Below are 15,481 nucleotides of genomic sequence, written 5' to 3'. Positions count from 1 at the left end.
TATAACAGCTTAGTAAAGTTTGGAAGAGAAAAAGGGATGTTTTCCACATTTCCTAACAGATGATCAAATTAATTGTAACTGAGTGAATCCTGCAGAGCTCTGCAGTTCCTGCTCTGTGGCTGACAGCCATGAATTCACAGTCTCCAGGTGGCAGGCAGGTAGTTTCAGCCCAAACTGCAAACATTTCCAGTACAGACGCTTCTTTGGACATATTCATGCCTTGTGATCTAGTCTTAGTTTGAGTCATCTCATGCATGGTGATAGAACAACAGGGCAGAGACACTGGACGACTTGCAATTTGCCAAAACTGCCTTCCACCCCCCACCTTAATTCTAGATGTATTTCAGGCATAGTTCCTTTTATTTGTCCTAAATTGTCCTGCTCTTTCACTGAGTATCAACATGTAGCTCAAGTAGCAGCTATTCCAGCCCTGTCACACTATATAAGATTCCACATGATCTTTAGTTCCACTCTGACAAGAGCTTGAGCCAGAAAATCCCTGTTTATAAGAGCTAACACTGAAGTCTGTGTATTCAAAGATCTGATAACAGCAAAAAAATAGAAATTGAATTTATGTCTCCTCTCAGGGTCACTCCATGCCAATACAACTTAACAGAAATCCAGAATGATGTTTGTGGTATGACAAAATGCACAGCTTTTCCAGAGAAAAGGGGGAGAAGTCTCCTAAATGACTAAGACTTTAATCACTTGCAGTGAATACTTCACAGAACAAAACTTGTTTTAAATAGCCTCCGGGGAATGAGATTACTTGACAATTAAAGCAGATTGCCAAAGATGTAAATAATACATATCAAGCTATTATAAATATATACCTTAAGGTATTTTACATGGCAATAATTAAAACCATATTCACAACCACATACTTTGCCAGCAACATTCTTCTGAAAGCAGGTTTTAAAGTTTTGGTCAGATTTGGAAGAACAGTGGACTGTTTAAACATTTGGTTTATTTTCTTTCACAGACTTAATCTCCCAAGAGAGAAGAGAAGAGAAGAGAAGAGAAGAGAGAGAAGAGAAGAGAAGAGAAGAGAAGAGAAGAGAAGAGAAGAGAAGAGAAGAGAAGAGAAGAGAAGAGAAGAGAAGAGAAGAGAAGAGAAGAGAAGAGAAGAGAAGAGAAGAGAAGAGAAGAGAAGAGAAGAGAAGAGAAGAGAAGAGAAGAGAAGAGAAGAAAGAAAAGAAAAGAAAAGAAAAGAAAAGAAAAGAAAAGAAAAGAAAAGAAAAGAAAAGAAAAGAAAAGAAAAGAAAAGAAAAGAAAAGAAAAGAAAAGAAAAGAAAAGAAAAGAAAAGAAAAGAAAAGAAAAGAAAAGAAAAGGAAAGAAAGAAAAGAAAAGAAAAGAAAAGAAAAGAAAAGAAAAGAAAAGAAAAGAAAAGAAAAGAAAAGAAAAGAAAAGAAAAGAAAAGAAAAGCAGACAACTTCAACACCAGAGACTACAGCTATTATGAAGCTATGTGATGCCTGTAGAGTTCTCCCGACATCCACCACTTTCTGATTTACCCATTCTGTAACTTCTAGGACATGACTTTCCTAAGTAGGAAACAGTGTGACCAGCACCAAACTCAACACAAGTCTGATTTTTTGAAGCAAATCAGTTTGGAAACAGCAAGTTCTACAAACCATCTGATGCACGGGCTTCCCTCACTGTCAGCCTTGCCAAAGCAGGGTTGGATACACTCAGTAGTTCACACCATTCCCCGAGTCCCTTTCTTACTGTTTCCTGCTCAATCCCATGAACCTTTCCAACAAGGCAGACCAAACTGTGGCATAAACTTGCAATGCTGTGACACCACCAGAAATCTTGCTTTTTAATACAAGGAATTAAAAAATGCTTTTTATCATGCTTTCCCTCCCACAGGCATTTGATTGCAAAACAGTGACATAATCACCAAATTTAAGAGAGCTATGAATGCAGTGAATATGCAGTTCTCTCCTCAGAAATTAGAGAAAACACAGACTTGTGAATCAGTCCAAGATACCAGTGGAAAATATATCACAAATCCCATTTTTGGGAGGTGTATATATATTTTATCATTAAAATAATTTTTAAAATTGCTAAACATAAAGCAAAGTCAAATCTTAAGAAAACAAATCATAAGAAACATGACTATTAATGATGACTACGTATCACCATACTGTTGTGAACTTGAATATTTGTACACTGAAATTGCACACCATAATTAAGAAAAAAGTCTGATTTCAAGGTCAGCTTATGACAATTCTTTAACATGAGAAGTGAAAACTCAATCCTCAAAGAGCTGTAGTAATTACAAACAAGGTAGTTATATATAACAGAAATTCCTTACATATGAAAGATTAACTAGGAAAATACTTTCCTCTTCTTGGCTTGTTAAGTCTCATGCATTTTACAAGGGTGCATAAATGGTGGGCTTCACCATTTGCCTACTGAAAGAAATCTTATTCTTTGGCATGCATACTTTTCCCCTACATGCAAAAAAGGCTCTTAAATAAATTCAAGATATAAAAATGCAATATTTCATAAAAAGCCAACCATAATGGCTATAATAAGATTTTGCAGCACTGAAAACACATAAATGCTGAGAAAAGTGTAGATCAATATCAAGCTGAGTGAGCTCTTTTTCCATGCCAACCTACAGAACATCAGCGCTGGTTTGTGATCGTTTAGGAGACAAAAATAAAAGCCACAACTTACTTGTGCCTGAAAGCAGAGACAAAGGAGCAATACTGGCAGCTGTACTTGTCTTCCCGGGCAAACATGGCCAGAGCCAAGTGACTCCTCTCGTGAGATCGCAGACCCTGCATAGACATCAAAACCCGGTCACACTGGCTGCAGTGGTAGCCCCCAGGCCTGGTTTCATCTTCCAAGGATGTTCCATATTCAGCTTCTGTAAATTCCACAATGTCAGGGTCTGTGGCTCCCTCACAACCCTCCATCAAAGTTGTGTTTGAAGGATCTTCAGCTTCCTGCTAAAAAACACATACCCCCCCCAAAGCCATCAATTCACTCTCCCTTCTGCCCCTCAGTCTTTACCCTATGTTCACTATAATGTCCAGGCTTCCCACTGTGTTATTTTTCTTAATATATCCTTATACAAACTCCATACCAATGGATTTCTGAAAAAATTACCTACTCTTGGGAGGGGAAAACATGATTATATCTATTATATACATAGGTAAAAAAGGAATCTCACTCCCTGATTGAGTTTGTGTCAGATAATGCAAAAAGACAAGAAACCAAATCAACTATCTTTCAATAGTCTTTATGTGAGTCTTCTAAACTTGATCAGATAATCATTAGTAAGGTACAGAGCAGTTAATTTTAGTTTATTTTGCTCTGCTGTATGGCTCTACTACCTCTGACTGTAGCTACTCTGCAGACTAATACAGTCTACAATAGATTTTGTCCATCAGTGTCAAACTCACAAGAAGTACACTAAGACCCTAGAATCCTCTTGAAAAATACAGAGCAAACAGAAAAAGTCTTCTTTTAATTCTCTTTCATAACTTTCCTCTCCCATTCCTAACCAGAGCATGCATTTGTGCAGCAATTTAAATAACCTGTAAGAGTTATTTCCATCACATTCTTTAGGCGGTGGCTTTCAGCCTTTGTTCCCTGATGCAAAATCTCTATTTACTCAAAAGAAAGCATCGACCCTACATAAGCATCACTTGAGAAGCAAGGAGAAGAGAGAAAGGACTCTCAGGAGGGAAGCATCTGAATCTGTCATGAGTACCATGTAAGGTAAAGGAAGGTCAGTGATAGGGCAGTGAAAGCTCTCTCTGGCAGCATGAGTTAGGCTGTGAAGGACTTGGCTTCCTCATAAAAAGCAGATTATGTCACGAAAGAAGCTCTGTCAGACACCAGGAGTCTTTGACAATAGCTCACTGCAGCATGAGGAATAACCAGGTAGTTCTGGATGCACTTTCACTATCTCTGCCAATATCCTGGAAATTGGGCTGTGGAACACCATCTATTCTTGGACATGTCCTAGAAGGCACTCTCTTTCTCAGGGAGAAAGGAACAACACACTTACATCTGATCACCTGAATGGAACCACTGGCCCAGAAGGCCACTGCATGTTTTGTTTGGAGCCAGTGTGCAAATTTCATGGGAAAGGTGTACCACAAGCAACTTCACACATTTGCACGTGTACATTTCCTCTTCTTAAAAAAACAAAACAAAACAAAAAAAATTAAAGAAAACAAAGAGCTCTTTTTGAGTTTAACCAAGCAGAAAAGTAGCCCAGAATAGCTGAGAGAAAGTCTGCTGCTCATAAACCAAGTTTTTTGGTCATTGACGACATCAACTCCGTTGTGGCTGAGAAGAAATGAGAATTAAAGAGTCTTCGTGCCCCTGGATCAAGAGTGGAAAAAAAGTTAAAACATCTTGAAATAAAACAAATGCACTTCAGAAACTTAGTGTTAGATTAAAACATCATGCTGAAACAGAATACCCTCTTCAAAACACATTCAACTTCACAGGAGCCCTCCGTAGGTTATCAATAAGTCCTTTATTTTAAACAATGCAAGTAGTTTCAGTCACTTTCAGTCACCTTTCTAAAATTCTTACCTTCACTGTAGCTGACACAGAAGAAACGTTCCCATACTGGACATGCTTGCGGAGGTGATTACATATGGCTCGAAGTGTTGGATGGACTTCCACGCAAAACTTGCATTTGTAGCCAACCACCTTCCTCTCCTTAAGTTTTGAAACATCTTCCAAATGTCCAAAAGCCTGTTTTGAGTACACAAGCATAAATCACTGAAATATGTTTTGTCATCTCACTTTTAGGAACACAGACCAGATTTAACACCTGAAAGGAAATTATGCTTCATGTGCACATGTCCCCTTCTGCAGAACCGCAAGCTCAATTTTTGCTGAGATCATTAATTCCTCCAAAGTAAGTGGACATCTGTGCAGAAGAATCCTTCCGTTTATGCATAAGAGTGCTCCTCTAGAGACCATTCAGTTTGGCCTGAAACTGTGCTCTTCCATGACATCATGACTTCCACAAGAGCTGTGCAGACCTTTTCCCCTAGAGCAAGCGTATTTCAAACTGAAGCAGAAGGAAGGGGTAAGTGGGCAAGAAATGCAGCACGGTTTGGTCTTCTTATGAGGCACTTGCCCAAAGCTTCAGTCACCAGACAGATTCGCATCAGGTTAATACTGCGTGCTCAATGAAAGAAAGTACTGAGACAGAGAGAAGGCTGAGAAGCAAACTGCTGATTGTTCAGAGGGACATGGATGAGGGGGATGGGAGACTTCGTAAAGAATCTGCAACAAAGTACATGGCAGCCTTGCCACAAAAGAACAAGTAACTGTCAGATACAAATGGTCCCCTAGAAGCGTGGGAGAAAGGAAAGAAGATGAAGTATTGAAGGAATGGTTAGGAAAGAACAGGGTTTCCTACAGAACCTAGGGAGATGTGGAGGATGGATAAGGAAATTAAAGCAAAATGTGCAACTGACGTATGGAGCTCTCTGGCACTCTGAGTCATTCATTAGCCTGTGGTCATTTAGCTGTCAAAGAGAACATGCAAGTGGGCATTTCTGGGCTCCCAGGCACGGAGCAGGGGGCAGAGAAAGAGACCAGACACACAAATCCTTACCCTCTCTTGTTTGAAATCTGCAAAAGCACCATCTGCATATTTCTGCTTGCTCAAAAGCTGCTTCCTCCTCTCCTGACGTTTGGCACGCTTCTGGAATTCTTCATTGTGACCATTCAAGTGTGCAGTCAGCTCTACTGTGCTATGCAATTTCGTATCACAGTGCTTGCACTGGTAGACAGGGCTCTGAGAGCGGGTGCCACTTCCCAGTATGGAAAAGTCCCTCTTTAAATCTTTGCTGTGGTGGTCAGTGTAATGCATACACAGCAGCTCTGCTGTGCTGAAGGACAGCTTGAAACACTTTATGCACCTGAAGGGAAGCCACTCGATTTCCTGAGTCTCAGCGTCCACCTCAGGCTTTTCAAAGTCGTTCCTCTCCTCAGCTGGAGCTGGCTTTTCATGCTCATCGGCATACACAGCAGTGAAGTAGCCCCCCAGTTTGCTCGCGTGCTGCTTCTTAGGGAAAACACCAGGGTGACGCTTCATGTAGTGGGACACAATGCCCTTCTTACTGAAGGACTGGAAGGAACAAAGCGAGCACTTCTTCTTTTCTACAGCCCTTCTCAGCTCCTCACTAAGCTGAGGAGTGTCATCCTTGGGAGGAGATGGAATGATTACTTTATTGGGTTTGTCGCTTACCGTCCTGGAGGCTGCCAGGCAGTGAGTGTAGTAAGCATCAATGTCATGTCTTTTCTGGTAGTGTGCTGCAAGCCCTTTGCGGATGGGGTTGGTATAAGAGCACAAAGCACATTTGAAGAGGTTGTTCTTGCCCTCCGGCTGTGCCCGGACATTGTTATGTTTGATGCGGTAGTGCCTCGCTATCCCCTTCCGAGTGGAGCAGAAATATTTGCAGAGCTGACACCGGAAAACTGTGTGAGACACTAAGTGAGAACTGGAGAAATGAGGTGCTGGCACAGAGACTTCCCCAACATCCTCAGCAGCAATTTCTGGGGAGGCCTTGATTTCAGTCACCACATCTGGCTCCACTGAGGCAGACACCTTTGGTGGTGACTGGGCAAAAACATCAAATTCGGGTTGATTGTGGTATTTCTCATAGTGAATTTTCAGCTTCTCAAGTGTTCCGTGGGTGTAAGGGCAGAGTTTACACCGATAAGCACCATAGCCTTGCTTAAAAATCCTACTTGTCTCTTCCACGTCATTCTGAGCAATATCAGTTGACTGCTCCACATCATGCACAAAGTCTTCAGCAGTGACTTTCACTGATGGGTGTCGTTTCTGGTAGTGTGTGAGAACTCCATGAATACGTGTATTAATGTATGGGCAATGTCTGCATTTATATACAGCCCCTGGGTTAATGTCTATATCCTGAGCAAAATCTGCTGCTTTCACTTTCATGCCAGGATGTTTTTTGCCATAATGGGTCAGGAGGCCATGCAAGTTATTGTACTCAGACTGGCAAACTGTACACTGATATGGGGTGGAGGAGATGGCAGGGTTTGCAGAAGTCAGCTGGACAGTTTTTTCATGGGAAAGGGTGGGGTCTTCTGCACACTCTCCGTCCTGGTCCAGCTGTGATGTTGCTATCTGGTCTTCAGAATCCATCCTAACCCCAGTTTCATCAGGCTGTGGGATGATTTTCTCAGCAGAATCTTTCTCCTTGATGATATCTAACAACACAGATTCATCTCCATTCATGGCCCAAGGGTGAAATGCTTGGTAGTGATTAGTAATATCCCAAATAGAAGATGCTTCAAAAATGCAGTCTCTGCATTTATAGGTCTTCATCTCTGTTTGCATCACTAGGGCAGGAGGAGAGGGATCGGGACCTGCCCAGAGTTTGGTTGCCATGTATGTGTAATCAACATAATGCTCAGGATGTCTCCTTTGGTAATGCACAAGCAAACCACTTGGCTCTGTGTGTGAATAAATGCACCATTCACAGTGATAACCAGCCTCTATCAAGCCATCCAAAAACGCCCATCTCAGTATGGAAGTGACCGTGGCCTTTAGGTTTGGGTGGTCCTTCTTGATATGCTTCCTCAATGCATAGAAGTAAGGAGACGTGTAGCTGCACTGCCTGCACTTGAGGGCTCTCAGCTTGGACTTGTCCCGCTCGGAGCTGGAGGTGTGAGCAGGGAGGCTGCTAGCTGACTTCTTCTGGCTGCGGTCACAGAGGCTGCGGATGGTGGCCGTGTGCTGCCTGATCACATCCGCATTGGCCTTGAAGTCGCGGTGCTTCTTCTGGTAGTGGATGAGCACACCCTTCACGGTCCGATTCCCGTAATCACAGTGTTGGCAGAAGAACATTTCGTTCTCAGGAGGGTTCACAGAGGTCTCGGATCCACCCCGGCCCAACTGCTGCATCGACATCGGTGGCCTCTGGATGCCAGCTGACAGCTCCCCAGCCCGCATCATGGCTGCGGTGGGGGGTGCCTGCCTGATGTATTTGGCGGTGACCTTGATCTCCGGGTGCCTCTTCTGGTAGTGGACAAGCACCCCAACAACAGAGCGGTTGCTGTAGGAACAGTGTTTGCAATAGTACAGTTCAGTGGAGAGGTCTGGGGGTGGTGGTGGGGGAGGTGGAGGTTGAGAAGCCAAGTTGGACAGTTTTGGGGAGACAGGTGCCCCCAGCTCAAAAGACATTTGAGCCAGGGCAGAGCCTCTGTCAACAGAGACTACACGCATGGTCTTCTGAATTCTGAAATACGAGGCTTTTTCTTCAGGGTGCTTTTTCTGGTAATGCACCAAAACTGAATGCATGTTAGGACTTGCAAATGAACAGACATCACAGTCATAAACAACCACAGTGTTGACTGAAGGTTCCTTCTGATTTTCACATTCCGGACTAAAACTCTTGGTGGCACTTTTGTTAAAACCAGCTGGCACACCAGTTCCACGAGCCACAGGGGTGGAGGTTGCCATAGTTTTTGGAGCAGAATTCAAGATCTCTCTCAGTGTCTGAGACTCTGTGTTCAGCCCTTCTTGCTGCTCAACAACATAGCTAGAAAATATCATTGCATTGTTAATTTTCACTGTGGGATGCATTCTTTGGTAATGTGGCATCAGGCTTCTAACATTTGGACTTGTGTAAGAGCAGAAGCGGCAGCGGTAGATCAGATCAGAATGATCAAAGTTCAGTACATTCATAGCTTCAGGATGATGCTCCCCATAATGCTGCTGCAAGTCTTCAAAATTTGTGTAGTCAATATAGCACTCAAGACATCGATATACTGCACTGTGGTCATTGGGATCCAGGATATACCTAAAGCTGAATTTAATGTAGGGATGCATTCGCTGGTAGTGGGTGCTAACACTCCTGGCAGATTTGTTGCTGAAATCACAGTGTTTACAATAGTAAAGCCTGCCAGAGTCACTAAACTCTGAGTTCTCATTGTTCTGGTCAGTACCGTACATGTTGGATTGGCTCCCCAGAACAGAGGCATTAGAGGTCTGATGGTCCTTCATGCTGACAGCAGAATAATAGTCTTCCTCATCTTCAGACAAAGTGAGCTCAATCTCTGCTCCGTTGGTGGAATTGTAGTCATGTTGCATGCTTCTGAAGCTTGTCTCCTTCTGAGAATCATTAGTCTCTCTGCCCCACATTTGCTGCGGTGCATAAGAACTGGAAACTTCTATCATTGGTTCTGTTTGCTCTTCCTCTCTGTCCAACTCTACCTCTATCTCCACCTCATTGTCCTCCTCCTCTTCCTCATCATCCTCCACATTAATCACAGCATCTTCTTGCTGCTTGTTTTGGCTGATCTTGCTCTGCAGGTTGCTCGCTATTTCATCAATTCTAGTTCTCTTTTTCACGGGAGAAAGATCTAAAGGGAAGTCATTTGAGACCTTCCTAGGGGCTTTTGCAACAAAGTTATTTTTAGAAGAGAGCCCAAGGATGGAAGTCTGGCTCTTCTTCACTGTGCTGGCAGAAGGGTGAGCATCTGCCTCACTCTCCTGTGGTGCATTCGATGGTGGCCCATCATATTTTGGCAGGTTGTCACAGAATGAATGCTTGTGCTGCTGATGAACTCTGAGGCCTTTCAAAGTGGTAGTGGAATAGTTGCACAACGTGCACTTGTATGGATGCTGTGAGTGGGGCTGGGGTGACTGCTGTTGTTGCTGTTGCTGCTGTGGCTGCACTGGTTCCATCATCCCAGCTGACTTCCTGCCATTTATATTTCCATTGTCATAAGACACTGTGCTGTCATTCAAAGATGAGGCAATGCTTTCAGGCTGAGAGTTCATAGTGTCCCAGTCTGATGTTGTTCCTGTGTGACACTGCTTGTGGGCACCAAGCTTTAAGGAACTCTTGCAGGTGAAAGGGCATTCATCACACTTGTACACAGCTGTCTTCCCAGACAGGTGGATGTTCTCAATGTGACGGGAAATACTGCGGCGGTGCATCGTCAGGAAAGGGCAAAAAGGACACTGGAACCTGTTCATATATCTTCTAAAGGGAATTCCCTTTGTTTCCAATAGCTTGTTGCCATCAGATCCCATCAGCTGCTCTGCAGACATTCCTGAGGCCTGGTGATCCATGGAGTTTAAGCCATTCTCGCTGTCCATTTCATTTAGCTCTTCATCTGAGCTGGAGTCATTTAGCATACTGCTTGTTTCCAGGTCAGCAGAAGAATTCGTCATATCAGCAATTCCATAGCGGGATCTGTCAGACAAATTAACCATGCCCGAGTTGTGAGGTGACTTAGGCTTCATTTGAGGGTAAGACACAGAAGAAAACTTGGAAGATGTAGACGAGTTGGGCCTGATAAGGGAATTGCCCATGGAGCTTCTGAAGTTTGAGACATTGGCATTTGACATCTCACGTCCTGTTGTGTTCATGGAGATATAATTAGAGTTTGGAGAGGCATTCTGGGCACTCTTACTCTGCACTTCAGGTGCGCTGGTTCCATCCTGTTGCTGCCTCAGGCTGGACAGTATTTTCACCATGCTGCGGTGCTTCTTCATCATGTGATCGCACCAGCGCTCCCTCCGAGGTGTCTGGTAGCTGCACCACTCACAGCAAAAGTTGCCCCTAGACTTTGTCAGGGGCTTGACCATTGATTCCAAAATGCTCCTTTCCACTACTTCTGCAGGCAGCTCCTTGCAGGGTTCCTGCACTGGCACAGAAGCAGACGTTGACTCAGATACAGCAGCAGCAGCAGGAGTTGAACTCTCTTTTAGGTTGTTTTTGTGGTACATTTTCTGGTGCTTAATAATTCTCGCGCGCCTGGGTGACTTGTAGGTGCAGAACTGGCAACTGAAAACTTTACCAAACCCTTCATGCATCATGATGTTGTAATTTAGGGAACTGGAAGCTGATGGCCCCACTGAGCTGCCCCCAGCCTGTGCTCCATGAACCTTCCGTGTGTGTTCTATGAGAAGGTTTTTGGAACGGAAGTAACGCACACAGAACTTGCACTGGAAAAACTTGCTGGTTGGTTTAGGATTTGGAGCCATGTGCTGGCCATAGAAAGTCTGGCTCTGGCTATAGTAACTTCCAGTCCCCATTTGACTTGTTGCATTTTGCCCTAAAATGAGAATTAAGGTATATATGTAAATAAATAAAATAAAATCAAAAGGCTTTTCCTCCACCCACCCTGTATGCATAAGAATGTAACCACATCTTGAATAGACAATAATCACACCAGGATTCCCTCACTTATGGTGAGATCTACAGACCTGGCAATGGTCAGAAAAATGACCATTATGCATAATTTCTACACATATATGGCTGTGGCGTACAGTTCGGGATAGGCGATTTCCAAAAATAATCTTCTTGGGGAAAAAACAAAACTAGTATACTAATAAAAGTTGAAAATTTTGAGGTGGTTCGTGGTAGTGAAGAACAACCACAAAAAGCTGAAAAGATAAAAAACCATATGAAGAACCACATGAAAAGAAGTTGGGAAATACAACCATCCTCTATGCTTGTATTTGCAGAAAAAAAAGCTATCATCAGAACCAGTATGTCTGATGAGAGATATCTACTTTGCTGACATAAAAATAAAGATAATGCAAGTTTTTAAACCACATTAAAGGCAGAAACTTAAACACACTGAAATAAGTCACATGTAAAATATGGGGTTAGAGTTGAGATCTTAGAGTTGAGATAAATCTTGGAGTTGAGATTTACCTGCTATTTCATCTGGAATTGCGAATTCATCCTTTACAGAAGAAAATTCAACCTCAGTCTGGTTGCTAGCATTTATGGATCCAGACCTTGGCTGGGTAGGACTTTCCTCAGAGACATCAGTTGGCTGCAGAAAAGCAGTGTGAACATCCTGAATGTGAGCTTTTAGGTCTTCGTAAGATGGAGCTCGAAAATCGCAGCCATCACACTGCAGGACCTCCATGGTTCAGGCTGATCTTTTACATTAGAAAGTTCTGCAAGAAAAACAAGAGAACAAGAGAAGAAGAAAGAGATGTGTTTACAGCAATGCTGTTGGAACAAATCCTGAAATTAGGTAATACCAAGCTTTTGATGACTCAGCCATTTCCAGAGATTCCACAAATACAGCAGTGTGAAACTCAACCTTTGTTTACCATATTAAGAGGCATCTATTCAGATTCACAAGAAGTCCCACCTAGGTAGCTCCCAATTTGCTGACTCCACAAACAGCCAACTTTCTGACAAGGGACTTTGTCTGGCTTTTCCATTACACAGGGCTGTTATTCAGAATTTTGTCTTGTCCAAAGACCACAGTCCATATGCTCATAAACAGCATGTTACTCTCAGTCATGCACTGAAATTTATAATCAGAAGACAGTGGCTTCTGCCTCTGTGAGACCCATTCTAACCTTGCCGGGAGTTGCCAACTCCTGCCTCATCCACTACCATGCATCAAAAGCTTCCACAGGGAGATCCTTGCCTTTCTTCTCAGTGTCCTATCACTCCTGATATTGGTGGAAAACCTAGACCTAACAGCAAGATTAGATGCACTCATATGAACCCAAGGCAGAGTACTTTGCTCTGCCCTACTTCCACCAAGCTTTGCAAGGACATCTGCATTCTTTGTTAAAATGTTTACAGCTTCCTTTTAGTCTATTCTGGGACACAACCTTTGTGTCTTAGCAGTCTGGGAGATGGAAAGAGCTGGAGGAAGAAAAGGACAGTAACAGGAATAACAATACTGAAAAAGCACAATGGAAATATGAGTTACAAAGACACAGAGTCATTATGACTTTCTTTTATGCAAAAGCCCTGCATACCTTGAAGTACAAAGCAACATAAGATACAGTGAAGTACGGTAGTTCCGCTTGTGACAATTAATCCTGCAACAGTTTCATGTGTCTGCACCGCCATGAAGGAGAGGAGCCACAAAGCACAAGCCAAACAAAAGACTTAGACCCTCCTACCCTGTGCAGTGTTGAGGCACAAGAACCACCTTCCTGTGTAACCACAGGAATTACTTCTCTAAGCTTCCATGAACTGTGCTGGAAAAGGATGACAAACCGAGCATTTCAGATGTCCAAGACACAAGGACAGCCCAAAGGACTTTAAATTCCATGTGTTTATTTTACGTGGAGTATGAAGCAACCTCCACAGTGAACAGAAAGCTCCAAAACATTAAGGCACAGAAACAAGAGAGGGTACTGCACCAGGATTTTAGATGAAAGAATGCTTCTTCTGATAGCCTGCTAAAATAAACTTCTAGCAAGTCAAATTCCGGACAGTCTGAGTACAGAGGCTCTCCACATATTTACCTACATTACTTTGCAGGCTGTACTATGTCCCTTCTCTCCCCCGACTCCCTCCCACCACCAATAAAGAAAATGAACGCTGCACCCGCTTCTTTTCAGCTAACAAAGTTACAATACTCGAGATACTCAAGCCTTTATGTGCAAGCACCAGACCAAATTGTGTGGAAGAGGTTGCTATCTGCTCTGGATCAAATTACAGCAGTGAGTGAAGCCCCACCCCACGTCTCCTTTAGCACAGTCCATTAGACCTGAAAACAAATTTTTCCATGGAGCAGACGACTCCTGCATTTAGAGCACTTCACAGAAAAGCAGATCATCCAGTTTTCACTACCCATCCCCCAAGCTTAGTCCTTTCATCTCAGCCAAACAAGCCACAGCTCTGCTGAATGTGTTTATCACACTTTCAAGAGATATGAGCCCCTGCGTCACTGAAGCTTTAAGACTCACTAAGCTGCCCTAGTCCTCTGAGCTTTGGGAGCAGCCATTTTAGCTCAGACAACTCCTGCACTCAGAGGCTCAGAGCTTCTTGCCTGTGCACAACATGGCCTCACTTAGCTTCAGTTCAAGCATACCAGCCTTTTTCTTTTTTTTTCCTCCCCTTTTTATAACTCCTCCTCCTTGGGTGATGCTTTAAAAACAAGCATTCCCAGAACTCATCTCCCCTTCTCCTGCATGACTTGCCCTCCAAATCATGTTGCTGCTGTCCCCCTGCACTCCTCAAGCAGCACCTTCTTTCCCTTAGCAGAGGCTGGGGTTTCTCAAACCATCTCCTAGGGTTCCCCTGTCCCATGGATGACAAATGTGACAGTTCATTCCAGAAGCACAGCATTACAGCACCAAGACTAGTCCAAGATGTCCTTCAAGCAGAGGCGACACACAGCTGAGAAAGAGGAGGAAGAGAAGGAGGAGGCATTGGGGGGGAGTGAGGGGGGATGACAGGCGGGGGGCCTCCAGCCTGCCCTGTCCCTGGGGAGCTCTCCTGCTTGGCGCAGAAGACACACCACCCCACTCCTCTGCCAGATTCCAAAGTCTAATGACCTTTGTTAATCACCAGCCAGCTTGTCTGCATCAGCAAACCCTGCCAGCAGACACACCCTTCACACAAAGGCTGTAGAGAGGTTCTCTGAAAGCTCCATTGTGTAGAAAGAGAGAGAAAAAACAACATACACACAAAAATCTCTACTCTTCTCCCTCATGCCCCCCCCCCCCCATCCCCCGTGCCCCCCGAAAACTTCAGACCCTTTAGAGACATCACCACAAAACGCTCTCAGCTCTCCTTTGGAAACTTCAGATCAGCTTACGAAACACAAAACCAGAAGGGAGACTAACACTGAGGATCTGAAAAAAGATAATCCTGGCAGCTTCGAGAAGTAAAAACCACCACCATCCCCATCTCCAGCATACACTGCTGCTTGGAGAAGGTATCCTTAAGGATGCTGGCTGCTGTTTAGACAAGCTGAAACCAACCTGTGTGTTGGGAGATATCATTAATAGTTGCTGATTACAAAACTGAGGGAGACTCTCTAATGGGTTCCAGCTTGAATCTCAGCAGGGTCTATAGCACAATGGCAGCACCAAGTCAAAGGAGAAGCTAACCTTCCTGCAGCTGTGAGGAACAAACATTGGGTACAGCTTGAATGGGCTTCAGTTTGAAGTTTTCACCATGCATCACACTGAAAGCAGGATGAGGCACTTTGTAAGGAATTCTGCTCTACCGTTTCCGCATTCTTCTTTAAAACTCAGGCATTGCATGGAGGCTAAAAACACAAACTGCCAGTTCGAGCTCATAGATCAAAAGAAACTGTAATACAATGTGTATCTTTTTTTGTCTGCATTGGATATGACACTGGGCAAGACACACCCACCAACCAGCAAAGAGCATTTTCAAGTGCAGGTGTTAATAGACTGGCAAGACACATCCAAAGCAAAGGAGACAAAGCAAAATTCATACATTTCCATCATGGCCAACTAAGGAAACACATTCCATAGCCCTTCAAATTTTGAAATAATGCAATTAGAAAATGTAGAGGGGAACGAAGGTGGAGTGAGAGAGGAGTTACCAAATCTACTAACTCAACAGCAGTACAGTAAGTGTGGGGAAAAAACCAATCCTGAACAATGAAACAAAACCACCATGAAGTGAATCCATAAATCCTACAAGCCCTTGAACATATTCACAACCAATCTCTTGAGGCCACATTGCCTACAGATAATGG

At 43.6% G+C, this 15,481-nt stretch overlaps 1 protein-coding gene across 2 annotated transcripts in view; it reads right to left on the bottom strand.

Moving 5' to 3' along the window:
• The window catches only part of ZNF462 (zinc finger protein 462), a 91,236-nt gene that overhangs the window by 40,345 nt on the left and 35,410 nt on the right, over positions 1 to 15,481 (bottom strand). For both annotated transcript variants that reach the window (XM_039385973.1, XM_039385972.1), the window contains exons 2-5: positions 11,698 to 11,948; positions 5,607 to 11,092; positions 4,568 to 4,732; positions 2,690 to 2,793 (exon numbers count right to left, since the gene is read on the bottom strand). In XM_039385973.1, coding sequence (XP_039241907.1) covers positions 2,690 to 2,793; positions 4,568 to 4,732; positions 5,607 to 11,092; positions 11,698 to 11,917 — 5,975 coding nt within the window. In that variant the 5' untranslated portion in view covers positions 11,918 to 11,948. The remainder of the gene's footprint in view (positions 1 to 2,689; positions 2,794 to 4,567; positions 4,733 to 5,606; positions 11,093 to 11,697; positions 11,949 to 15,481) is intronic.

This window comes from Pipra filicauda, unplaced genomic scaffold, assembly GCF_003945595.2.
Source record: "Pipra filicauda isolate LSUMZ 115617 unplaced genomic scaffold, ASM394559v2 scaffold458_size729537_pilon, whole genome shotgun sequence".
NCBI classification, from domain to species: Eukaryota; Metazoa; Chordata; class Aves; order Passeriformes; family Pipridae; genus Pipra; species Pipra filicauda.
Note: the sequence above shows the minus strand (reverse complement) of the source record. Positions and strands in the feature narration are given on the sequence as shown.